This window comes from Scophthalmus maximus, chromosome 4 (assembly GCF_022379125.1).
Source record: "Scophthalmus maximus strain ysfricsl-2021 chromosome 4, ASM2237912v1, whole genome shotgun sequence".
In the NCBI taxonomy this organism is placed as follows: Eukaryota; Metazoa; Chordata; class Actinopteri; order Pleuronectiformes; family Scophthalmidae; genus Scophthalmus; species Scophthalmus maximus.
Genome location: NC_061518.1, coordinates 18,718,605 through 18,746,422, shown reverse-complemented (window position 1 = coordinate 18,746,422; position 27,818 = coordinate 18,718,605). Strand labels below are relative to the sequence as shown.

At 42.7% G+C, this 27,818-nt stretch overlaps 1 protein-coding gene across 4 annotated transcripts in view; it reads left to right on the top strand.

Moving 5' to 3' along the window:
- loxl1 (lysyl oxidase-like 1) overlaps positions 1–27,818 on the top strand; it is a 200,334-nt gene that overhangs the window by 165,353 nt on the left and 7,163 nt on the right. For 3 of the 4 annotated variants that reach the window (XM_047331647.1, XM_047331646.1, XM_047331645.1), the window contains 2 exons: positions 23,847–23,955; positions 25,494–25,631. In XM_047331647.1, coding sequence (XP_047187603.1) covers positions 23,847–23,955; positions 25,494–25,631 — 247 coding nt within the window. Of the gene's footprint in view, positions 1–17,357; positions 18,967–23,846; positions 23,956–25,493; positions 25,632–27,818 lie in introns of those variants that run through there. The other variant, XM_035628786.2, reaches the window with a different exon arrangement.

The window sequence follows — 27,818 nt, the reverse complement described above, 5'->3', positions numbered from 1 at the left end:
TGACTTTGGAATGGCTGAGTGAAGCACATTTGTGCAGTTGCTCTGATTGTTTTTAGTCACTTAAGGTTCAGCACCCCCGGAGAAGTGAAGGAAAGGGTACAGCCAATTCCACCTCATCTACAGAAAAACACCCAAGAGTTTGAATAAATCTGTTAGATCACATCAGGGGGGATTGTTACTAGAGATGTCAACAAATATTGACGTCTGTGGATTTGATTAGATTATTTAATTGTGAATATGTGAAAATTAATTTTCAATTGTGAATTTTAAAAAAGCAGCACTGCTGTAGCTGTCTGCCTTGAGTTCTCATGGTGCTGAGCCACTGCACAGAATGCACTGCATGGCGGACAGGAGTCACATGTCGCTATCACTGATTGCAAATGAAATGTAGGTCAAGCTGAAACACGCAAATAATTTATCAACAACCCTGTGAAAATGAAGGCAAAGAGTTCACGACTTGACCGCAGAGAAAGTGATTTGCACTCTATCTGAAAACCCCCGTTTGTAAAGGTTGTTGAAAAATGAAATTGAAAGAACCTTGAGATAAAGTTGTATGCAAGTTAGCCCACTATTCCAGCACTGCCAACCTGTGGGCACATCTCTACAATATGCAACCAAATGAGCTTCTTTTATGTTAAAATGAATTTATATGAGTATTTATGACTCTCATTCTATTGCTTTTTATCTCTTTTTATCACTCTTTTTGAGGAATTATTACATTTTATATATTTATTTTATTACTTACCCACATTTCAAAGTTAGAACATGTGGTGGATACAAGCACACTGTGCATAATATACACCAACAAATACATTTATGTTCATGATTTGTCAGTATTTATAGTCCGATAAATGTTTTAAAGCTTTTTTGAACATATTTACTTGCACACTTCTTTCAATAATACAATTTAATGTAACCTCAATAATTAAGCCAGTCACAAACATGATTTTAGTTTTATCTAACTTCATGGGGACTTTCTCCTCTGTGCTTGTGCCTGTCTTAGATGCCTCACCATTCCCACAGTTTTTTTTAAATAAAGAGAAGACAGAACCGTGTTCTAGCTTGGCGATCAACTTTTTGTCACAACAGGTGTTGATGAGAAAAAAGGGAGCTATCATGCCTTTTTATTATTTTGATACACAGACATATAATGTGGACATGAAACATTGTGACATTATATCAATTAAGAGAAAACCCTGCATGCTTACAGATCCACGGGTAAGAGGATGAGGGGATGCGCACAAGCTCTGAGTACGCTCCCCCTCAGCAGATGCTCAGATGGGCGCGAGTGCATTTGAGTGGTCGTTGATTGATGATTCACGGGTGTGCAGGAGAATTGGGAATTGGGACCTGGTACCAGAAAGCCCGGGGAGACAGGGACACACATAGGTGTCAGTTATTATAGAACAACACACAAAATGGGGAAAGGGAAACAGCAGGAGAACATGGGCAAAAGGAAGGAAAATCCTATACCACCGACATTGTCTCTCACAGCAATCACTAAACATGCTTGGAGATTAGCTCGCTCGCAGTAGTTTCAGCTATTTACAAGTCCAGCTGGAGACTGTCCTCCAACTAATGTCCACAGCCACTAGAGGTCAGCGGCAGACCTGGTAAGTCCGTCGAGTTTTCCTTATGTTCTGTGAAGGTAATCGTGCTGATTCCCTGCCGTGTCACCCCAACCCCAACCCAACAAAGTTCAGGTGCCATTTTAGGAAACGGTCGACGTTGGTCGTTGGTTTTACCAAAAACGACAGAGTTTGTCGTATGAGTTGGAGGACACAACATTGTCATTCTTTTTTTCTTTGTTATTTTATCACCTGGTGACAGTAACTATAAAGTTCACTCTCTTTTATCTCTTTTGTGGTCTCCAAGTAAATAGCTATCTCTTTAGCTGCCAGATGTTCAATATGTTTATCGCCCGGTTGCTAATTGTGTCTGTCTGCTGGTTAGCACTGGGTAGGGAGTACAGTCACTTATTGGAGGAAGACTAAGCCTCTGGGCTCTATATCTTAACAGGCTAGCTAGACCATATGTATCACTTGTGCGTCTTGGCCTCGGGCCAGATCCTCCTGCAAAACACTTGCGCTTCCCAAGAAAGCCTCCACTTATCCATGCAAATCATCCCAGATAATGGCATTAATGGCTGTGCCTGCAACAGCGTCTGTACCACCTCGGTAATCCTGAAATCTTGGAAACTCTGAGCACCATCATATAGTTGGGTGAGCCGTGAGGAAATATCTTTTTTTTAACGCTTTAAGATGAACATGCTTATGCAGAGTTTTGAAGGATTGAGTACGCAACCCTGACACAAGAAGAAGCCATCACTTTATAACCTTGAGTATTCTGTTGTGTTTTCAGTAAATCGGGACATGTGTATTTGGCGTATCTGGCAGCAATAAGTCCCGTGTGAGTTCAAACTAAAGAAAGTACAGCGGTGAGAGTGGACTTCATTGTGCCTCTCTCATGCGCTCTCACTCTCTCGCTGTCTGTATGCCCCAGTATAAAGCTGAGGCCATTTTGGCTTCATTTGCAGCACAAGCCTCCTAATCCCTGGAGTCTCCAGTGAAGAAAGGGACATGAGGAGCATATGGAGGGCTTCTGATCCTCAGTGCGTGGCACAGACAGCTGGAAAAATTCTGGTGATTTTAGAAAGCCAGACTTCTTTTCAGCCTTCCTTGTTTTATCATTATTTCTCCTCGCATCATGGCCCATCAGCAGATATGTGAAGCTCTCTTTCCTTCGTTTTTAAAACTGCATTCACTGCGCAATTTGTTAAGGGGTTATGATATTTAGAATCAAGCTGTGGCAATTTAACTTCTGTGTGTTCGGTGAATTTTTCCTTGTCTGATTTCTCTCCTGCAGAAATGCCCTACTTTACACACGCTGCTCATTCATGTGTTAGAGCTGCCCACTAAGACCACAGTCTTCGACTGCAGGTCTCTAAATAGCTCCACTTAAGCTGTTGGGGTTAGGAAGAGGGGATTATTCATTCACTTCCAAAGCCAAGATTTTAGTGCCGGTGCAGATTTCTGACCCAGCAACCTTGCAGTCACACATTTGCTTCCATCCCTCTTCCGTTTGGTGCACGATTGGAGTTCCTCGGGCACATGAAGATGTAGCTGTAAAGATTCTAAAGCAAGAGACCATCCGGCTTAGTGAGGCATTCTCCCGAATCACAAATCACTACATCGTCTGGAATGGATCCTTCCACTGTCTGTGTCTGAGTGAATGGGATGCAGTAGCCCAAATACCACCTATATTTTTATCTGTTTATGCCCTGGCAATGTCACATTTAGCTATTAACATTTGTCCCAAACTGTCCGACTGGTCTAACCTTTACTTCACTTCACTGTCCACGTTTTCCATGCCAAGTGAATGCCCCCTCTCCCAATCGTTGAAACACATCACCAAAAATGAATTGTGACAACATGCAAAGTAAGAGAACATATTACCCGATTCAAATCCCTACATGAAAACATTTTCGTATTATATTGGAAAATCAAATCATGTAGAATGAAAAGCATTTGAGAGCAATGCAGACACTTTGTATATGCCCTGATCAGGCAATGCTATAATTTTTTCAATTGTAATAATTCTATTTCATAATGAGGTCATCATGATGTCATTTATACCATATGTAGACGAATGAAGGATGGTTAATCTAGATAAGCTGTAGATCATGTCTTCTATTTTATTGGCAGCATGCATTACAAGACCAGCACAGGGTAATCAAATTACCCACCACAGAAGCCCTGAAAGGCATACAAAAATAAAATCTGTTTCTTTTTCTTTTCTTTTCATGATAATTTTTCTGTTATTGGAGATCTTGGTGACTGATTGCTTCTAAAAACAGTTGCATTTCATTTGGACTGCTGCCCTGAGAGGGGCATTTTCTAGGCAAAAGAAAGGCAAACCAATGTTTCTAACATACTGTATATTTACCTTCCAGTCCAGTCCATGGAGAAATTAAAAATCACCTGGAAAAAAAACATGAATGCTTTTAGTCCTATCTAGGCTGGGGTGCACTTCATCTTCTAAACACAAAAAGAAACCTTGGCTTCCCCCCCCCCCCCCAATTGGCTGTCAGGGCAGCAGGAAATGTATTTATTCATTTATTTTCGTGAAGATTCACCTTCGAGGTTTGTCACATGGACATTGTTTGACACATAAACACTGACACATCCACTGTACATACACATGTCTGCACAAACAGAAATCACAGCATGAGCTCAGGGTATTGTCATTTTACTCAGATTCAACATGTTGATACTGCTAACACATTCAATTCAATTCAATTGTATTTGTATAGCGCCAAATCACAACATGCATTGTCTCAAGGCACTACATAGTAAGGTATGACACGTATATGACACGTACATGACGCATATAAAGTAGCCCACATCCTCTTATCTTCCATACCATTCATTCAATGGCACTTGTATGCACATAAAGCACTGTGTAGTGTGTGCATCTAAATTCAAGCATCAGCGATACCAAATATTAATAAGGTATGTCCTTGTTACCATGAAGGCTGATCTAGAGAAGAAACTCGTTTACCTCATGCAGGGCTGAAAATGTCAGAGATTGTCTTAGCAAAGTGGATTCATCACACAACGAAGGGAGAGCAGGGGCAAAACTCCTCATTCTGCAACCTCATTCACATCACTCTCACCCTAATACTTCCCTCTGCCACAGTCTCTGATCCACAGCTTTATTTTTGTTTATCTGAATTTTTTAAAGATTTATCACAAACAAGATCTTGTCTCATGCATTCATAATTCCTACACCCTCGGAACTTCCTAATGGGGTTAATGTATGTTTTTTTTTTTGTGTTGTGCTCATTTGCATAACTAATCTGGTATTTACATTCATCAATTGCTTCATTAATTAGGTCAGCGATCAAAGCAGGAATTCTCTATCACTCGGGAGCGGAGGGGGGGGGGAACACATTTGGGTGACTCTCTGCTACTGCTGTGCGCAGTAACAAAAAGAAATAAAAGCAGGGAGTTTGGGTTGAGATCTAACGCATAATTTCTTATGGAGAGCCTGCTGAGAGATACTGCACTCTTATGTAACTCAGCAACATCATTATGAAGGCAGTGAGGGAAGGCAGAGAGCCTCCATCTCTGGCAGAATAGTCAGATCACCCATGCCATCTACTGGTGGACAGATGGATGGACTTTAACCACCACTAATGGCCACCCAGGGGAGAAGGCCAGGGGCACAGCAAGACTAACAGTTCTTTCAGGGACTGGATTTGAGGCCTTTGAACGCTGATGTCACGTATGATCCACCATCGGCCGGTATCATTAGTCATGTGAGACAAATCCAGGCTCTGGGACCCGCAGTGCTGTTCTCCGGCTCCCATGCTTCTTTGTCGGCGGTGATGTGTAATTTGTCTACCTTTCCACATTCATCTGACCTTCTTCTTGACAAGGTATTGTCTAGAAGACGGGTTTGTGTGTTCTTCGGGGCACTCATGGTATCTTGCTGACACACACAATGTAACAATCGAGCAGTGCTGAAATCCCTGCTCCACTTCTCCAATCTCTCATCTGCCAGCAGCACTACATCATCATCTGGAAATGTCGAGCACAAGACAGGAGAGATGTGCAAATAGAAAACGCTGACTCAGCAGTTCTATTTACGTGTAAAAAAAAAAAGAGGAGAAAAAAACATTATGAATTATATACAAAATTGAAAAAGGCATGATCAATTTGAAAAGCATGACTGGATTGAAAAATGAGTGTTGCCTTACTTTAATTGCACATATTGAAGTTTTTACGCCTCAGTGAGTTAAGTATATCCTATTATTTCATGAGTCCACTTACTCTGTACAACCTGTTTAATATGAACCCCCCGGAGAAATTATTCTTTGCTCCTGTTGGCAAACATAGTCGACGTACATTAAAGTCATGGACAGATTATGAAACTTTTCAAAAAAGTTCCATGTCCTTTCTGCATTAACAGCAAAAGCCACAGATGCCGAGTCACATTGTGTTTGCTTTTGTCTCTTTGTAGTCGTTGCATTGATTTTACAAAAAGAAATGTCAACAGTCACTCCAAACAGAGGCTAAGGCCGAGGGGCCAAAAAGAGCAGGGGGGGGGCGGCCCTGGGCCCGTGCCCAGTAGGCCCATTCTGTAATGTATCCATGAGGTACAGTATGTACCACTGCAGTATTGACCTTCATCAACAAAACCAAAGACGTAAATCCATAGCACCCAAATAGTTAGAATTGTTGTTTTCTCATTGTTTATCATCAAGGGATTTATATTTAGGCTAACTGCAACTCCGTGAAATGCATGAATCCTTCTGTAAGCTACTGATTTGTACTAATTTCTTGCAGAGCTACAAGTATTACCTAATTTCAGTTTTGCATATCAGACACGACAAAACTCTCAAGAGGAAATTATTCCATATTGACCCCATAGGGTCACACAAGGCTCCCCCTGCTCTTCAAACACCCAGGAGCCCTCAGCTGCTCCCAGAGGTCTTGACCTCCGCCACACAGTCCATTTCTGACCACAGTGCTGAAGATATCAGCATGTTAGCAGAAGTTGGTGTCAGGTTTGGTGACTCCGAATCCGAGTTCCTCTCAGATTAGATCACATGTATATGAAGAAACTATTTTTGTCACAGGTTTTTCTGCAAATAAGAACGGAAAAGGCTGTCCTCTTTGTGAGTAATTAACAATATGTAAAATACTGGAAGTGGGTAGTTTGCAATATTAACACAGAGAGAAAAAGTCTCAGTATTGCGGCATGTTGCAGCAACAGCAGCCATGACTAATCCAAGATGAAATGAGCTGGAGGGAGGTTATGATGGTTATAGTATCTTCAAATGGAAAGAGAAGACAGTTTTCATACTTATACACACAGGCGCACATATAATCACTAGCGTTCACACAGAAATCCATCCACGAAGCGGAGATTCAATTTCATTAAATTAACCTTCTATTACAATAAAAAAATAAGTGCTGATTTGCACTCGCAGATTATTCAACGTATACTTAGATTAAATAAATTGCGGATCAACTATGAAGATGGAACTCTTGTTGAGACTGAAAGTATGTCGTCGCTCAAAACTGGAGTGTTGCTCAGAGAGACCGGAGAAATGGTCAACTTAAAAGCAAGAGAGGGGCAAATCATAGAAAAGGCAACGTTGTCTGTTGCCACCGATTTAGCGATGGCCCTGTCCCAACAACAGGTTAGAGCCTCCAATCTTCTGGTGGTGAAGTGAAATTGCCCTGCTGTTGCTCTTATCAAACTCCTGCCACTTTTTACTCGAGCTTCCTTTAGCTGCCCCACTCTAGCCGCCGGGAACCTCTTCAGAGTAAACAGAAATTACGTGAACGGCGCAGTCTTTTGGTCTTCTCTTACCCTGGGAGAGCATTGGCGAAGAACCAGCACGCCCTGCGGTTCAGTGCAAATGCAGTAAAACCCCTCAGAGATGCGAGAGGAGAGTCGGCCCCTCACTTAAAGAGGGTTCAACAGGAGACAGCATTAGTTATTACTTTTCCATTCTCATAATGCAGTTGACGTTTAACTTTATTTAGATCCCCATTAGCCGCTGCATTGTAACAGTGGCCTGCCTTCCTGAAGGTTAATGCAGTGTGGATTAACCAGTGCAGTCGGACTAATGAGGCTGGGCAGGGCGACTGTGTTTGCCGCCAATGCTCTGATGTAAGTCTTTCATATATCACCTCTAACTAACAATGATCTGCGAAGCAAAGTTAAGTTTCAACATTTTATTTTTCTCCCTTTGAAATTTCGCTTTGTGCTCATTACTGCCAATTTGTATTGTGTCCGTCTCCCTCCAGATAAAGAGAGTCGGCCATATTCTCTCTACAGTCAAGTGGTTCTGGTGCCAATTTATTAGGATACTTACACAGTGACTGCACCGTTCTTAATGGCCGCAAATTCTCATTGGGGCATAGCTACAGGCTTTAGTGTCTGGTGTTTCCTAGGTTTGACTTTTTAAGGATGGAATATTATGTGTGAGCGTGGGATTTTAAACAAATGCTTGGAATTATATGCAGGCGTTGAAACACGTACCTCTGCCGTCCCAAAGTGCAGAACAAAGAGATGTGAAAATTGTTTGCACATGCGATAGAACCTGTGTTTATTAATTGATCTTTGTTTTTCTTTTGTTTTTCAGTGGTTTATTGAGTATTAGAGTTTTGAGAACCTTCAATTTCATTTGACTCTTGTCAGTGCTGTCTGTAAAGTGTGTTGTCAAAACGGATCCCTCATCTACTGCAAACCAAATCTAGTCGCAGTGGCGAAAAAAAGTAACCTAAACCAGCAATACATGACAGTGAGGAGAGGTATAGGGAGGGTGTTTGGGGTGTGTAGAGAGCCAGGGGAGTAAAGAACGGTGTGGATGACAGCGATGCACCTCACTGTAATAAGTAAACACATCACAACTCCTGTGCAATTTATTGCACGGCCAGGATGACATTTTCAGCTGGGGGACAAGGAGCCAGAATCCTTTTTGGGTTTTGTTATTGTTTTGACACAGAGGACAAATCATGCATTCTCATTTTTGAATTTCCCCCAGTGAAGAAAGGGCAGTCTGCTTATCTCACAAAAAAGAGGAGAATCCAGCCACTCGGGCTGAAAGGGGTGAGAGATACAGTATTGGAAAATAAAATAGGGGTGGGAGGTTGCAGCTTGATAAAGACTCGAGAAGTGCACCATGGCAGGAATAATAAGTCACTCCTGTTATTGATTCCTTTGTATGTATATTTATCATTTGGTTGAGGATTCCCACCTCCTGCAAAGGGCACAATGAAGTTGCACAAAGAATCCTGATCTTGCACCAAATGCTGGCAGTTGGTCCTTCAATTCTGAAATGTTCTAACTTTTCAATATCTCTCTCATTTAGAAAACTGGGGTCATGGCTAATCACTGGTTCACTGTTAAACTGTGCTTTTATTAAAGATTTAAAATGCAAATTCGCAAAAGCACACTGATCTCTCAGCAATATTTTGATACAATTGTTTTTGTTTTTGTTTTGTTTTATTAAATCCAAAACTTCAGACTTGGACTCAAAATAGTTAAAAGAGTAGAAAGGTCTGGCAAAGAAGCATTCCAGGTCCACCGTGCCCATCGAGGGAAGCTCATACGCAATAAAACTAATAGGTGTTGAGAAGTGCTGAAGTAGTCAGCCTTCTCCGCACTGAGGTTAACATACAGTAGCAAACAGTAAATTAAATTTATTATCACATAAAAATTGACAGTGAAAAGCGTCAGCGTTTGTCGTCATCCACACATCCAGATGAGCTGCACCATTTGATCGATCAATCAATCACGTGTATGTGTTTTACTTTCACCAACAAAAAAAGGACAAAAACAGTGCAATTTTTAATCTATATGAGAGTTATGCATTACCAGGGCTTCAAATCCAAAACGATGCTAGTTATTCTGTCACTTGTTTGAGATTATCTATATCACAACTAATATGTATTTTCCTGTTGACCCAAACCAGATAAATGCATGTGTGCACTAAGGCCACATGCATTGACATGTGTAAGGTGGAGATTGTGGACACCGATAAAAGCTGCTGGAGCACATTATGCTTTTCAAAATTGCTGGAAATCAATAAAATGCACACGGCTTTGCCTTGTCAAACATTTGTAGATGTGAAGGGAGCATGAGTGTCTCGGTGTAGTGCTGTGCTGTGCATTTACCCATAAAGAGACCCACAAGAGGGCAGTCATTTGTTGACGTCCGTGTCAGTTTAGATGAGGCTGTGAGGGGAAAGTTAATGCCGAGGTGCATTCCAATGCACCAGTAATGTCTGGAAACACGAAACCACACAAGACTACTAAACGTTCTTTCTCCATCACTCAGCTTTCCCCCAAAGCTGAGGGTTTCATAAAGGAGTTTTTGACCAGAGCTGTGTCCATTTGTCTTGTCACGACAAATAATAAAGTCATTTGTATTTACTTTACTGCAATTCACCACTATTCTGACACTATTCCCAAAATAGAAAATACACAAAATGAAAGGATAAAAGGGGGGGATCCTTCCATCCTTAGGATCCTTCACAGTGGAGGACAGAAAAGGAGAGAGAGCACGACCTCACGTCCTCATCTCTGCTATAGGTCATGTGCACTGGTCTGTCTGGCAGCCAACATTAATACGTCAACAGTGTAATCAAGAGGAAATGCCTGGGAAGTGTTTTAACCTGCCCGTCTTAATCCAAAATGCCACAACACTAAATCAGGCAGCCCAGAGCAAATATTCCAGTCATTCTTTGGCTCGGCCTCTGCCGCGGAGGTTTGCACAGCGCTCGCACTCTCTTTCTTCTCGCCGAAGCGCTTTGGCATTGACCCCGCACGGCAGCGTGCATTACAGGAATCCTCGGCCTTTTCCACTGGTTCAAGGCAGCATGTGTTTGTGAAATATTTATTACATACATTACGTTTTTCAGTGCGAAGCACCAACCTCCGCCCCGACTGCAGTGCTCTCGGGCAAGGCTCCAGACCTTTTAGTGGAGCTGCCCAGTGGACGGGGCAGTTTTTAGGCATGACTGCATTTGACTGTGGAGCAGGGCGTTATTGCGAAAGCGCACATGTTCTCAGCACAGCCCTCCCAGGATAAATAAAGGCTTGAAAAACACACTTATGCATTGGCCTCTGACTGCAGTACATGTAACAGTGATAGTCTGTGATCCTGTTGGGACTCTCCAGCATCTATTAGTTTAAGATTGATTCCACATGTTCTTATTTTGGGTCTTCAATGTGAAATTGTATTTTGTTGTATCATGTGGTTTAATTTCGCTGCATTAGCAGTAGACTGACTCCGTCGTGGCGTATCTTTGTCGTGAAGTTTATTTCCATTGGTGTAATCATGATAATGATAGACACAAAATTGCTTTCAATCCGTTAATACTTTGACCGCTTCCTACTCCGGTTGCGAGGGTGTGATGAAGCTCGAGTTCCCACACTCGCCGTCCTCACCCCCGACTTTAAACAAGACAAGCTTTTAAAGGTGGAATTTCAGGAAGCAGCTCAACATTCAACACCTGACCAAACATGATTTAGATGCTTCAAATTTCTGTGCAAACTTCTCCTCTTGTGTGACCGGGTTTCACGTTATATTTCGGATTGTATCCCTCAGAAACGAAGAGCGAGCAACAGCATCGGTGCTGACCGTTGGCGTGAAATTTCTGGAGCCTGTAAAATGTAATCAGTACTGAAGGCCTCAGATCAAAATGAATAATGATATCTGGCCATGGAGGCCGGTTCTCCTTTTAGAAACACAGCCTCTCGGAAGAGATAAGGGGAAAGAAAATAGTTGTTTCGCTATCCTCTTATCAGTGAGAACTGCATAATGTCATCGGACTCAATGGCGTATCAGATCAATCACTCTGTCTGCGTGAGGGGAGGGAGGGGGAGAGGGAGGAGTAGGGTGGGGTGGGGTGGGGAGACAATTTCATGTTGAAAAAAACAAGGAGGAATAATCTGCTAAATTTTTATATCAAGAGTGACCTCGTCCTTCTCCCTTTTGCCATTTCATACAACGGGATATATTGATCTAACGTTCTACCTGATGATGCAGCATTTGTTTGTGGGTAACATTAGCTGCTCGGTTGTGAATCTTAGTGGATTCAATTAATGGGACTTTACACTCTCAGATATGAGACGTATTGGTTAGTTACGGAATATTTTTGTACCGTTAAAAGTGAAAACGGGGTTACATTAGAATAAAATAATTAAAAAGTAGGCTGGAGGCGGATTTCTGCTGGCAAAATCAACAGTCGCACGACAGAAGTAAGAAGCCAGAGTGCGTCTACCTCTGTCTGACATCATGCCCCCTTGTTTTAAAATGAAATACATTTTCCAGTGCTTAAACTGCTATTAGCACAAGTTGAGCATCACAGTAAAAGGCGTCATAACTTTACCCAGCCCTCAACGACATAATTCACTCCACGCCGCCTTGAATCCAGTGCGCGTCGGCTTTTCCATTATTTTTGCACATCATTCTGAATGTGGGTGTGTTTGAGTGTGCCCGCCTCCGCGTCTGTACAGAGGAGCGCCGCGGATGACTCTTTCTCCTTGAACAATATCAAGCGGAGGATCTCCGATTCAGCCTGTTGTCTGTCTCTGTGCAGTGTATTCCCGGCTCAGCCGGGATCAGATTACCAGGACCCTGTTGTGTTGTCTGGAGAATGCAACAAAGGGGGGAGGAGAGAGTTGGGAGAGGGAGAGAGAACACAGGAAGGGTGGTTCTCTGGGGTGTGGAGGCAACGGCACACGGCACATCTGTCGAGGTGACTCTCCGGAGACCAGCTGTGGCTTTCTGGAGCTAATTGAAAAGGCTGCTCCGACAAATGTGCAGGCTCCCCTTTCTTTGGGAAGCACATGGTAATGGAATTCTCCCTCTTGCATCACATGCCCCCACCCACACCACCTTACCCATTTTCTTCTTTTTTTTTTTTTTTTTTTACTTTGTTTTCCCTCTTTTCCTCTTTTGCTCAATATCTTCCGGCAGTCGCCGCCATGCACAGCGTGTGCTGGAGGTGCCCACAGACAAGCGGTAGTCACTTACTATGCCAGTCACTTCCTTCCATCTCCGTGTCCCTGAGAGACCTAATTGATATTCCAAAGCAGAGTTGGAGCCGCATCTCGGGCTCACCTTAGTCATTAGTGAGCCCCACAGGGCTGTTTGCATTATAATCTCTGATTTAGATTGTGTGTTGCCTCCGCGTCCTTCCCTGGAGGTTGAGCGGCGCGTGCAAAAGGCCACCGGCGTACGGGATCCGAGCTCAAATTAGCCCGTGCCTCTGAAGTTTGCATCTGAGATAAGGGTTACAGGTCGCGAACTCGCACAGGCAGATCAGATGAGCAGAGTGAAACCCTCCCCCTAAGTTCTGCCGCAGTGTGTGAGGAGTGAAAACGACCATCTAAAGGTCCTTCTGGACATTTGTATACTTACGACGGATGTGAAAGTGCCTGTAACTCATCATGTCTGGCTCACTTATGGACGACGCACAAAAGGAATGATAAAGTCTGTGCACACTATCTACAGTATTATCAGTGAATGAATTCATGAGCCATGCATCTGTGCGTGTTAATGTGTATCTGCTGTATGCTTTGCTCAATCACATGTTTTCCTAATGAGCCTGTTTTCCATCAGTGTGACATGCTCAGCAGCAACGATCGAGCACACATTTCCCCAACAGCTCTCGGTTCCCCTGACAAACCTAAACCACAGTTTAATATCAATCACAACACTCTGATGTCACTACACTGTGGGGACGGGAGCCATTATCATGGCAACTTACAGTACCTTTTAGGTAATCATCTCTCTGTGTCCTCCCTCATTCATCCTTATCGCCTGATTTACACTTCATTAGGTCAGTGGCATCCAGGGACGGAATAATCTCACCAGTATTTTAAGGGGTTCTGTTAACTTGGTGCTTTCATTAGTGATTTCATGGAGTGAGGCAACGTGTCTGTCTTCAATCAGTTATATTCATGATTAAAGGAAAATATCACAGACATATGAATATTTTTTTTTTATGGCTTCCTGTCATGCCATCAAAAAGTGTAAATTGGATATGGATGCCCCACTTATTGTTGCTCATTCTTGTGCTCCTCCCCTATGATCCAATTGCTTACCAGAAGAATGGAAATGACATAAGCAGCACTATTGTGTCCAAAACGATCCCACTGGGAACAATTAAGACAGTCTTGGCGCTTACATCTTCGTGAGGAGGGAGTCGGAAACCCACTTTAATTGACAAAGACATGAGAATACTTCATGGAACACTGGGGCTTTTCCTCCTGGCACATGTGCAAAATTATGTATTTTGCTATAATGTGCACTATGAAGCAGGTGTGTCTCACAAGAGCCTAATCTTCTTGGCTGCGTCTTTTACTGTAACTTTATTATTGAACTTTGCTCGTTGCTCATATTCCCAGCATGCATTCCGGTTCTCATAAAAGAGTCCTGATCGTTGTGTAACTATGCTTTACATATATGTTCCAAATAAGTGGGCGAAAGAAAAAGAGAATTACCTTAACGATTGGAAGCATTTTTACTGTTTCCGTCTCCTGGTATCTGATCCAGAGCCATGTAATTGATGGAAAGCAGGTGGATACTTCAAAGGCTGCCTGCTTCAACAGTATGAACACATGTACTTGCAATCTCCAACCTCAGTTGTTGTACTGTATCTCCTCCATTGGGAGTCAAAGATCCATATATTAGAGCTAATGTACAGTGTGAAGCAGATAAAGGAGTAAAAGATACAGATTGTGGTTCATCTTTACCACCACAGTGTTAACCAGCTTGGGCTTGAATAATGATATATGAGTCTGGCTATTTTTGCAAATGCTACTATTGCTTTCGTCGTCTTGTATTTTATGTGCCCATGTGCGTATTTACTTTAACTGACCTATTCAAACATTGCTTAACATTTGCGAAAATAACTGGCAATGTTCCATAGAAAATGCAGCCACAGCAATCTTTGAATGTTTTTCCACCAGATTACAGATGAGGGAAGCTGCAGGACAACAACATGCTGAATGTGTCAAATCTTTAACCAGCTTCAGCAAGTGGTTTATCGTCATGTCTGACATTGAATACACAAATCGAGTCATCACAGAAGAATCGTTTTTAACTTCACTTTTGCTGAACTGTAGCTGCGTTTTTTTCCCATTCTAAATCCTGGAACACAAAGAGTACAGAAGTGCAGAAGAAGAGATGTTCTAAATTGGTAACCGATACTGCTTTTGTATTTTCTTTTTCTCATTTGTGTATCAGTTAACCTTAATTTTTGGAATAAGTAAGGATCAACGTAAATATACTGTAAAACGCAGGTTTTGCAACATGTGACAGCTGCAAAGTTGATATTTTTTTCCCCCATATTCCTCTCTCCTCTTCATGTCATCTTGCCTTGTCAGCTGCACTGTGCACTATGCAAAACCATGTTTCTTTAGAGACCAGGCTTTTTTGGGGGTACAAAATAATGCAGTATGGGGCCAGATAAAAAAAAAAAAATTTTAAAAGGATCTATCACAAGATTATGTTTAGTGCCTGTTTTCAGGTTTAAAAAAAAATATCAATACTTCCCATGCCTCTATCAAATGCAGAATAAGGCCACAATGTTATTTCCACTGTAATTGTATTTAATAATGAAACAAAATTTAATTCAATAGAAGTCTGGACTATAAACACGGATAAGTAAGTGGCAACATCACATGCGCTTGTATCTTTTATCTACATTGGCCCAGAGGATGAATGTAGATTTTGGTATATAAGAGCATCTTTAGCTCTGCAGCTATAGGTTGCTCTCAGCAGGACGCCCACTCCCTGGGCTTTCCTCCTGTGCTGCATAGTCACTCAGATCAATGCGTTCTTTCTCCCTACTTCACAGGGTACATGGTGTTTCTAGCAGACAGGAGATGCACGCACACAGCAGTCGCACAAAAAACAACCAACCTTGCCTCACAACTTAGTCTAATCTCTGTGGAATGTTTCAGTGACAGAGTTTCAAGGAACTGTTGGTCTTCCTCTTTAAAGCAGCAACTTCTGTCTCGGAGGAAAATCCCCCTGGGATCAATTTGTAATTAGGGAAAAAAAACACCTCAAGCCTAATTTAACCACAGCAAAGTCTGAGGGCATGTAAGACAAATGCGAGGAGTAAGATGAAAACAAGACTCATCCTCCTAAAAAAGGAGCAGAAGAAAGTATCCTGACTTTAAAAAAGCACTCAACAAAGTGGGACAGTGTACGCTTAGAAGAATTTGACACTGTCCTTCCACAAGGAATTTCTCCATTTTGTGTCACTTTGAAGAAAATTCTCCTCTGAAGGTATCACTAAAACATCTACACGCACTGCAAGAGGGTGGGGAAAATGAAATCAGTAAAAACAAAAAAGAGGATTCAGTAAACCAGCCTGTCACTTGACAATAGAATAAATGCAAGTGGTAGAGTAAATACTGTCAATGCTAAATATACGGTACAAACCTTAAAGTGGTCCTAGAAATTGTTATCTTGACCTCATGGTCATATTATGCAAAGCAAAAACATTTCACTTTCTAATATTTTGTAAGAGCAGGATGCATTTCATTATTAGGCTGACACTATGTAGATTTTACCCAAATGATCGCACTGTTTCCGTGATGTAACATTTTAATAGACCACTTGAAAATCCTTGTATTTAAACATAAAAAAGATGCAATGTAAAGTTGTTAGAATTACTTTATCTTTACTCATGAATGTGTCCATCTTTTCTAAATGAGTTTTGAGTCATAATTTGGGAGTATATGGGAAACTCCTCAGGGTAGTAGAGCCAGATATGATGTAAACTGCATATAGAGATCATATCAACATTCATGCACTCTACTGATTGTTTGTGCGGGTAGGAGTTGTTTTTTTGGGACACTGTTTCAGGAGACAACGTGAATACAGACTGCTACAGCCCTCCATGTCTGTTGTCCTGTCTTTGGTCTGTGGCTGTTGCCCGTGTGAGCCATTCCAAGGAAAATACCTCACAGACTGCTGACTTTGATAACGTTGGTGAGACCCGAATCTGTCCACATGCACGCTATCAGGGCCAACAGTAACCGAGCTGTTTAAAATCCCGCCTGAATTGTGCTCACTAATGACTTTTCTCTCGGAACATGTGTGTAAATGAGGGTGCCAGAGTGCCACAGTGCTTTGATAGTATTCACAGACAACAACACACACAGTGTTGTTTTGCTGGGGAGCTAGGTATGTATGCATGGCTTTTGTGCATTCAGTGTAGTACAAGAAGCGAGGGGAATGAGGGGTGGAGTGAGGTGGGGATGTGTGTTTGTGTGTGTTTTTGGTGGGAGGAGGGCTTTGAACACTTACCTAATTGGCCACAGTTTGATATTTTTTGGGGTGGGGTGTACAGAACACATTTCCCAACATATCCACCACATAAACAGAGAATTGCTTTGAAGGGTATTCATATTATTTAATTTATATGAGGTCATATTACCAGACCCTATATTATGATTATTGCTCATAGTATGTGCAAAATCATGACTTACCATACCTCAAAAGTGCTTTATGTTATGTCTCACACTTAAAAAGATGCTGTTGAATAGCATCAGTTGCGCCCTGTGACAGGCCCCTGTTACCAATTAGGTAATTTCCCATCTGCACATGTTTAATCCGATTGTTAAAGGTTTAAAGGAAAAGCAACAAGATAACAAGCGTTTGAAACACGTGATAAAAAAATCAAGTCTACAATGTCAATGTATACTTGGACAAGATGGCAAAAAAATTCCCAACATCGAACATGACTTGTTTTATACAATATGACTGACTTTACAGATGTGATGTTGACTCTGGAGCCCTGGCTGCTGCAGGCCGGGAAACATCACTAGCACTAGGGCCATGTGGGACCACTGTAAAAAAAAAAAAAAAAAAGGAAAAAAGTTTGAGATTTTTTCACAGCCCATTGTAAGCAATCAGGCAAATAGGAGCTTGCAGTGCATAGGCACTTCTTTTCAGAAGGCAGAGAGCAATGCTCAATCTACTGACAGGCGAGCCAGCAGACCGACAAGAAGTCAGGACATTTTCTCATTGCACTAACAGACGGTAACACCACCAGTGGGTCTTCTGAAGCCCACTTTCACTCTCCTGGGTGTGATTGCTCCTGACTGCACATTCATCCTTGCCTACTGCAGGCAGTGAAGCCCTGCAGATGCACTCAACCACAGGCTTACTTCTCAACCCTTCATCTGCCTCAACACTCACAACAAAGCTGTGGGAGGAGGATCCACATGTTTTATTGACAGACCTACAGGTGGTTTGAGTTTTAGCCTTTGGTGGACTGGGAGGGTTTTTTTTCCTGTGTGGTGAGCTGCGGTGTATGTGGAACCAGTATGTTGCCTATTGTTGTGGGATGTTTGGTATTCGCCCTGCTGGGCTCAGGGCAGGCTCAAGATGCTGCACAGACGGAGGGGCAAAGCCAGGGACAGGGGCAGGACGGCTCTGCCACGCCATGGAGGCAGGTGATTCAGTGGGAGAACAATGGCCGAGTGTTTAGCCTGCTTAACAGCGGAGCTGAATATGTCCCTGCTCGAGCGGGGACCCAGGACCGAGGTCCCAGGGTGGTTGTAGCGGATTCTCGTCCACGCTCATCAGGCAGACCTCAGGGAGGCAATGTTCGACGACAGGCCCCTTCAAGAGGATCCTCTGAGACTGTCCGAGGGCAGGCAAGACATCCTTTTGGCTTTGGGCAAGTACCTGATAATTGGAGACAAACCGCAGGCAGCACAGGTGGTAGCCAGTTCCAGGGATCATCTGCCACTCGCTTCAGGCCATCCACAGGCTCTTCATCATCATCATCATCATCATCATCTTTCTCTTCGTCCTCTTATAATTCACCGCCCTACCCACAGTACCCATTTCCTCAACAGCCTCCCTTCCAACCAGCACCTTACGACCCTGGTTTTGTGGAGGGACCCGTCAGGAGCTATGAGCCTCCCTTTCAGCCTGTTGTCGGTGGAGGATACGGCGGTGGAGGATACAGTGCTGGCCAGGCTTATACGGGAGGAGGGTATGGAGGTGGTGTGGTGCCAGTGCTCCCAGGCTCTCCCTCTGATTTTACTGATGATAGCTACCGTTACTTCCAGTCCTACAGCTTCGGGCCCAATCCTGCAGTGCCCGCACATGCTGCCCAACCACCATTTACAGATGGTCTGGACCGCAGATACACCCACAGTCTCTACAATGGGGACACTGCTCCTGCCGTCCCTGTCCCCAATCCCAACCAGGCTACATCTATGATAGTGGATAGGACAGGAACAGCCGGGCAACCAATTGGGAGCCCTCAGTATGAGCAATTTCCTCCATTTGGACAACCCCAGGCCCCTTTCCTGCAGCCCATTCCTTCAGGTAGAAATTCTCCAAACTCTGCCGTTGAGAACCCCAGTATGAACGTCGGGAGTGTTTACCGACCAGAACAGAGAGGTACAGTAAGCTGCTTGGATGTTTGCGAACTAACACAATGTATCCATTATTTCCCATTTTGTACAGGAAGTTTGGCCAAATCTTGATAATATTAGGAGAGGCTGTGACACACGAGAGCAATGACAGTTGATGCAGATTTTGAGGAATGTGTAATGAAGAACCTAAAATATTTCCCAGTGGAAAAGAGGAGTGAGTTCACTCGTAGGCATTCACCCAAAGTGTTTCTGTCTTTGAAGAAGAAAAATGAAAACATCACTATGTGATCTCTGTTTTTGCTGGACATCTGAATTTAAAATATGTAAAACCCAAGGGGCTGTAGAGAGCTCTCAACCCCCTCAAACACACAGCCATGTTTCTTCAATATTCTTCTTTCATGTAAGATATCTGAAGTAATCACAATGAACAGATGCTTTAAAGTCTGCCGCATATTCAGTTTGCAAACAAAGTGAAGTGGACACACGGTTCATCTTTTCCCACTTGTATTTTGATTGGAACCAGGTGTTGAGCAAGCCCTGCCAATGTGCAAAGAGCACACACAAGAACCACTGTGTTTTCGTGAGGGGGGTTTTGTGCTGCGAGAAAGAAGACTGTTTTTTGAGGCGTGTGGAGTTTTGTAATAGTGGTGGTGACCTCATAGTGGGGCTGGTGACAGGGGGTGCTGGTGGTGGTGGGCAGTGGTTGCCTCTCGGGCTTGAGGACATGAGAGAGGAAACAAGGGAGGGGGATACAGTACTTAACCATTCTCTGAGGGAGAGGGAGAGCGTGGAAAGTCCCAGTAACACATGGGGTCCATTGCTTCAACTGCAGGAAATCAAAGAAATATTTATGGGGGGTGGGGGGCGGGTAAGGAGTGTCAAAACATGCACAACCCTGACTTACAAAAAGTTTTTTGTAAAAAAGCAGACAGTTTATTTGAATCTAGAAGTAGTTTATCATATATTTTGTATAGTTACAGTATGTCTATCATTTATAGCAGTGGAAAAAATGACAACTAAATCCAAACATCTATCTGTCCATCTGTCCGTCCGTCCGTCTTCCAACTGTTGGATGCTGTGTTTGGTCTGAGCTGAGGAGACGGGGACCTCTAATGAAACTCTCAGACACTTAATAATGCAGATTCACTTTCCGTTTTGCCCAATGATCTGCCTTACTGTGCAGAGATCTCCGGTGTGCTGTGTCTTGCAACTACCATTCATTAGTCACTTTAGAGCTATGAGCCATTTTTTCAGCACAAAGTGGCAACTAATGCATAGTTGCCTTGATGCTCTCAGTAATCATTGTGAAAAAGATTAAGCCACTGGGAGCTGTTGAAGAGTTGATATTTTTATTGCATTGCTTGATGGCACAGACTGAAGCTATTCCAGTATTGTAAAAGCTATTGTTGTCTAGTTTAATACAGACACACTTTTTAAAAACACAATGCTGTGTGGATCACGGAGAGTTAAGTTTAGAAGTTACATTGACGTATCAGAATTAACAAGTTGCTCAAGAAATCATTCAAATAAAGTCAGTCTATTTCATCATGTGGTCAGTAAATAAAAGAAATAAGCACAAATTGGATAAGGGTTTAGAAAATGTTTGCACAGCCACTGCCCATTCATTGCTTTGATACATCAAATGTTTCCACATGCAACCTATTAACAGAATTGTGAATAGAGATTTACTCTCCAAGCAGACAAACGCTCACACAGGAAACTTGTACTGTATATTCAAAGTGTTGAGCAAATATGCAATCCCGTGTAAAATGGTGTCTTTTCTCTGGCTTTGACATCAGTCATAAGTCCCCTTACAAACAGCTGTTTACAAGGGGACATTGACCTCGATTAACATGCACTTGTCATCCGGTGCAAAACCAAACCTGTTACCACAAATTTGTGTTTGTATATTACTAAATTACAAACAGACAAATTGCTTGTATTATATACAGAGGCAAAGTTTTTTTGTAGTGAATGAAGTACTGGATGTATATACCACACCAGAGTGACAGGGAAGTGACTGGGGTGGATTGTGGCGCAGGGCAGTGATATTTCATTTTACATTTCATTTATACATGGGCAACAGATAGCTCACTAAGTAGTGCCAGTGCTCCATTCGCTAAGGCTTGAGTCCTCCTGCAGCCGCCGTGGGTTCGGTTCCGACCCCGACCCTTTGCTGCGTGTCTTCCCCTCTCTCTCCTCCCCCTCACGCTAACTGCTGTCCTGGCAGTAAAGGCTTGAAACATTTTAGTTTTATACTAACAACATGTCGTTGTAATGTAATAGAAAATGTGATCCAATTGGCAATACATTTCTTTCAATGCATATTTCTAGTTGCAAATGAGTTACACAAAGCACCAGTTGTGGTGCTAAGACTGCATAAGTGGAAGGTGTGCTCCTACATCTCCGCCATTCTTCTCTTGAAATCCCTATTTTGCGCTACATGGCAAACTAACAAAGAACAGATTGTGGTCAACAGTCAGTCTGACTTAAATAAATGTGATGAAGGGCACTTCCAAGTTGCTGCCAGAGAGGAACCTGACTTGCATTGTGCGGCCTTGATGACGGTGAGTGTGTTGTAGTTTGTAAAGCTGCAGGGTTGTAGTGGTTTTGTGAGTAATGAAGTGTCATGGCAGAGATTGGTCTAAAAAGTCTGCATATTGCCCCATCTATGCATCTTACAGCATATTGTCATTTCATCTCACTCTTTGTTATTCGCATACTCCCTGGCAAAGCCAGCAGCAGTTATATTTTAGAGTAATTAGACCATAATTGGTACAAAGTAATTCATCAAGGCAGCTGCAAGGCATCTCCACAGTTATTTCACTCAGTAGTTTTACCAAGATATCTTCAAATTAAGAGACTTCACTAATGCTATTATTCATTCATAATATTCCAACTGACCACCAGATATCAAGTGGTTAAAATCCATGAAAATAGATAAGATAAAATAATGTCTATCACAAGAGAAATTACAACCTATTAACTGTCTGTGACGCTGTGATAGTAGAGTTTAACATATTGATGCCGCTGTGCTTTTTGATTGTGAAATAGCCTCAATGAATTTTCAGTATTAAAACCTGTCAATCGCTTAAAGCTGGAGTAACAAGAGAGAGGAGGCCCTTGTGTCTTTTATTATGCTATATCATATGGTATACAAAGCCTGGGAAGATCCAGTTTCACTCTCTGTGCCCCATTTACAGTGCAATGTGTGGCTCTGTCACGTGCTGTGGAGAGCTGATCAGCTTTGCTTTCTCAATACATTGTATCTCTATGAAAGAGACCCAATTTCACATTTCAAAAAGATTAGGGGGCAGAGAACAAAGCTTTCTCTGGGGGGCGGGGGGGGGGGGGGGGGTGGAGGTGGAATCGAGAGTGCTGTTGGAAAAGCTCTGCGTTTCACACTGGTCTTACAGTGTTTACATTTTCAGCCCCGTGAAGCGTCACTCCGTCCTAGACGTCTTCCTCAGAGAGAGCTGTCAGATGTGATGTTGATACAACGCCCGCAAAGGCAATGACCTGACTTAAATATGCAGCTTGGGCGGGAAAAATCACCTGGTTGCTAAAAGCGGGCAGTGATAAAAAAAAAGTTCCTAACTGGTTTCCATAAACAGACCAGAAATAAACCCCTCCATGTTAGCTGAAAAGATGATAGTTTTTCAGTGACAACAGAAGTTAAAGGATGTACATCGTTTTGTGATTTTATTAATGCTTCCAGGCTTAGAAGTAAAATCGTTTGACTGTTAGTTGCTTGGACAATGTCACATTAAAACCATTCTGGCCTTCCTGAGTGAGAACTGAGGGCGGTGATAAGCCATGCCAGAGATTCCTGCTGGCAAGGCCTTTATTGGCAACAAGACAGAAAGACAAGTTAGGCCTGTTATTCTTTTTCTATTTTTTTACTTGTTCCCCAGGTTTTTCCGACAGACGGGGTTAGTGGCCCACTTTAAAAACAGGAGAAGTGTGAGGGAGTAGTGTGAGGTCACTGTTGTTTTACCCGGGCACACACGTTCTCCCTTGTCTGTGTCTCCGTTTGGCTCACTTTTTGAATCACCTATGCCTCCACATCTCTTCGGCTCTGTCAATTGTTTGCAGAACGCAAATTATGAAAAACACAGGTTGCATTGGATCAAGCACCACTGTGATACTTGAGCTCGGATATTTCCAAGTTTTGCTTTATCCCCAACAGATATAACCCCAAGTGTGTGACTAACCATGCCATGTTTAGGTTATAGGTTAAGCTGAAGTGGCACATGCATGTTCAGAGTATATTGTCATGGAAGCTCACATTATATTAGCCAAGAAAGTGAGTAAATATTGAAAATGACCGGACTGTGTATGTGGTAATGAGTTCCTTCGGTTTTTGGGCGTCCACATGTCACCATCGTGTTATCTCACCCCTAACTCACCTCAGTCTGAGAGGCATTTGAGTAAAAGCATCTCATTAGAAAAGCATGATAATAATCTGGAAGGCACAGTGATTGGCAGCCAATGGCTTTTTCTAGAGTGACCCAGTCTTGAACTGCATGCCCTGTCACTGCACCGTTACCCCTCACACCCTCCATCAGCACCAACATATTTCGCGAGTAATACAAATATTCAAAACAGCTCCCTGCCAGTTTCAGGCTGGAATGCAGAGATCAAAAGGTGACCTGTCATGAAAACACATATTTTATATATATATATATATATATATATATATTTGGATTACTTAAGTTGTAAATGTAATCGTGATAACAGTGCTACAAATACATTGTCGTGACCTTTAACTATACATGTATTAATATTCTTCTAATAAGGTGTTTAAATGAGGACACCTGTTTTTTTGAGAAATCACCGGAATTTTTTGGAAAGAAACTGACACTATATGACAATAAAGGGTGAGCAGTCTGTCTGTCTTTTCAGGTTTGCCAGACCTGGTTCCTGATCCCAATTATGTTCAGGCTTCCACGTACATCCAGAGAGCCCACATGTATTCTCTTCGCTGTGCTGCAGAGGAGAAATGTCTGTCAAGGTAAACCCCATTCTGGATGTCCTATATTGGCTAGCTTTTATCTATTTATATGTTTCTTTACTTTTTCAGTGGGTTGATTCTCATGTTGCAGGATCAAAAATGTTCTTGCCCAAAAGGGTTATGTTTTCATGTTGGTGTCAAATGTTCTCATTGTAATGATTTATGCAGCATCTTTAGGGCCGCATCGTGGCTCAGTGTTTGGTTCCACCTAAGACTCTCAAGTTAGGTAAACTGTATTCGCGCGCTGCGTGGTGGAGAAATGTCTGGCTGCACCAATTATCATTTTGCTATGGGGGAAATATGCTCAGGCTTGATTGTGTTTCTTTAATCAATCACAATCATCTTGGTTTGTCTATGCCCAGGATGAGTCAATGGTGCCGCTGCAAAGTAGTGTCATTGGAGAACTTGTTGTCATGGAACCTTTACGCCTGGGAAGACGAGCTAAGTCGTTCGATGAAAAGAATAAGCCACACAAAAAAAGAGTAAAATTTGTATGTTCACTGTGGCGGCAAGATCCAAATTTTCATCAAAGCACTTTCATTGTGTAAGTTACCATCATGGAGGTTGCTATCAAGCGAATAGAATTGTGAAAAAGTAACACGCTGGAATTTTGAGAAAAATTCTGCGTAACATAGGCGCCCAATGGCAGGCTGTGACCCACGATCTACCTCCTGTGAGATTATTTACAAAGTCAATGAAAAGATGCAAATTTTGCATAATTTGCTGGACCAGCTTGAGTTGAAATATTTGAACTCAAGTGAAAGATTCACCATTGCACCCTGCTTTGGTTCAACAAAATGTTGATTATTTTGTGAGGACATTTTTTAATAAAGTGTTTCACCTTATCGCTACTGTTACACAGTGAGTGAACCTTCCACAATTCCAACACAGCCTTCAGAATCATACGCATTTGGTGCAATAACATCTGAAAGAAGTAATTTACCGACAGCACAAGGTAAGTAAACCAAACATCAGGTCACCTTCGGGGATACAGGCTGCCATTAGTTTCATTTCTCTGTGTAGGTGGATAGCATCCCCTGAGCCCCGGCCAAGGGCCCTTTGACTCTCTCTGCACTAAGGACACTATTGAATGGAAGCGTGCTGTCCCCATGGTTGCTCTATTTGCCCTCTTCCCATCACAAGCACAGCCATCCCTCAAAGCCCTTTCATATCCTGTCTGAGTTCGCAGCAATCACCGACAGATGGGCCGTTGTAATTTGCCACACACTCAATGTCAACAGTCACAAGACAAACGTCTTAGATCTTCAATGGTAATGTGGTGTTGTGCCTCCTATTTCACACAAAAAAAGTGAGTGTTCCCTCTATCCATGTTGAAACTGTGGGGAGATGGTTGTAATCTGTCGAATGAATTATTTAGTAGATATTCTCTTGCCTCCAAGCCTTTACAGTCCTGCTGCTCTTTTTTCCGCCTTTCCTTGTCTTAGTTATGAGAAACAGACATGCCGAGATTCTTGTTGCAGCTACTTGTGCAGTTTCCCTCACCGCTTTACTGTTTGTTTCTTCTGTCTGCCATTCAGCTCTGCCTATGGCCCTGAGAGCAGTGACTATGATGTGAGGGTCTTGCTGCGATTCCCACAGAGAGTGAAGAACAAGGGCACTGCCGACTTCATGCCGAACAGGCCACGTCATACTTGGGAGTGGCATAGCTGTCATCAGTAAGTGCTTCATACAAAACAGATTTCATCCAGCCAGACTTTAGTCTCACAACAATGGCTGATGTGTTAACCAGGGAGCTAGAAAACACTTTAATGTTTGGTCGTATTCTTACACGGTGTATTTGTTATGTCCGTACACATGGACTGGTATATGTTCATCACCCACAAATGTAATAAAATGGATGTGGTTGCTGGTTTTGATTATAATGTGTGTTCTAAAAGTTGTAAACTCCCAGACATAGCTGTGGTTAATGGTACAATTGTGAGTTATAATATTGTTGAATACTAATACTCATCTAATACTCAAATGCGTATTAGTCTGGGACCTCTCGGCTCATTTTTCGACTTCCAAGAGGCGTTACCAATGGTCGCCGTTCAAAATGCCTCCAGACGCGATTGGATAGACCTACAACCTACAGCCAGTGAGAGCAATGAATCATGTTTTTAACCTGAGGAAATCATTTCCCAATGGAGGGGATCCAGACCGAATCTGGCAGAGCAAATGAAATGAGCTTCCAGAATTCATCTGGTTCGCAGGCTGGTGACTGTCGTGGTCTTTTAGCTTACACTGGCAGTCACCAGTGAGCGGAGATCCACTGCTGAAAACCACATGACAACGGTGATCACCTTTGAAAAACTGTAAAACTGTTTTTTAAATGTAGTTCAAACCCAACTGACCTTGTACAATATAAGACCCACAGTACTCTCCTTCTCATCAGGGGGCCTGGATGTAACCCAACCTCATAATCCCAGTTGGCCTCATTATATCTGGTGGACACCAGAGGGGAAAAAAAAAACGCTTAAGTAACAAATGAGTTTGGATGTAGTCGTGGTTCATGAAAATTATAGGGGTCAGTTGTCATTTCCTCAGCGGTGGCCCACCCCATGGGCATAACATCGGCGCAAACATTTTAAATGCCTGGGTTCGTGGTGGGGTTTTAAGGCAGTAAGAGTCCTCTGTTGAAGTAGAACACTGTTGTTGACTTGCCCCGGTTGGCCAGGCGAGTGTACGCACACAGTGTGTTTCATTATGCTCCTCTAAAGAGGAGAGGGGGGTCTGGGTTGGGGCTAGGGGTCAAACCTATGGAGTTCATTTGAGAGTCAAGAGTGCGTGAAATAGAACAACGGGTCAATACGCTCTAAATTCCACATTACATGAAAAATGATGCTATAAAGCTGATGTGGGTCTGACCAATTCAGAGAGCAGTTTTCTCACTGTGTCTTCCCCACTGGACAGATTTCAGTTGGTTTAGCTGGGCGGCAGTGGCTTAGATCGAATGCCTCGAGGGGGACTGCCGATGAGGTGATTCAGAGGGTATCGTCATTGTTTTGTGACATTATATCCCGTGTAGACTGGCTCTTATCTCAATTGCAGCGAGTCCGCCCACTGACGCTATATAGTGCCAGGCTCTGCTCTACTATCCTCATCTTGGAAGAATGTTGACTGAACGCGAGGAGATTGGCAGTGTTGTTGCTGTCTGACATCAGTCTGCATTTACACAGTGGTTCCCAGGGGGCAGAAAGCCAAGGCAATCATTCCACTGGCCGGTGTGATCAGAATGACAAACCAATCCATTTTTCCTGTCAGTCTGTGACACCAGATCACGTAGCCGGTAAAGTATATGGGTTACCGGGACAGAGTGTTTGGTTACAAAGACATCTCTTTGGGCGGGAGAAAATCTCTTGCTCAGATCCTCACAGTATAAACTTCCCTGCCCTACATTTCTGTTGAATAAGCTTTGCAGTCAGTTGACAGTTTTGCTTTTCACTACATTCACACTTGGGTATTAGAAGAAGGGAAGGGAACCGCATCCTCTTGTGTATCATGGGCCATGGAGATGTCGGGATTCAGTTTTATTTTATTTTTTTTTTACCCCTATGAGGAGACAGAAATCCATGTAGAACAAAATTCTTATGCTGATCTCTGTTGGATGCATGGAAGTCATCAACTGACCTTTTGTTTTTTAATTTTACAAATGTTCATAAAAGAGTTCTTCAAATTACGCGTTATTTATATGCCAACTTTATTAAGCTACGTGATCTTTGTATGAAAAAGATCATAGCTGCTGTTTGTGCAGGTGCTTGAACATACATATTCAAATCCTGGTTGTATTTCATGGAAGGGAAATCCACTGCTGGTTAGTTCTCAAAGACCCTACTGGCGTAGGGAGGTGGTATTTGAGTGTG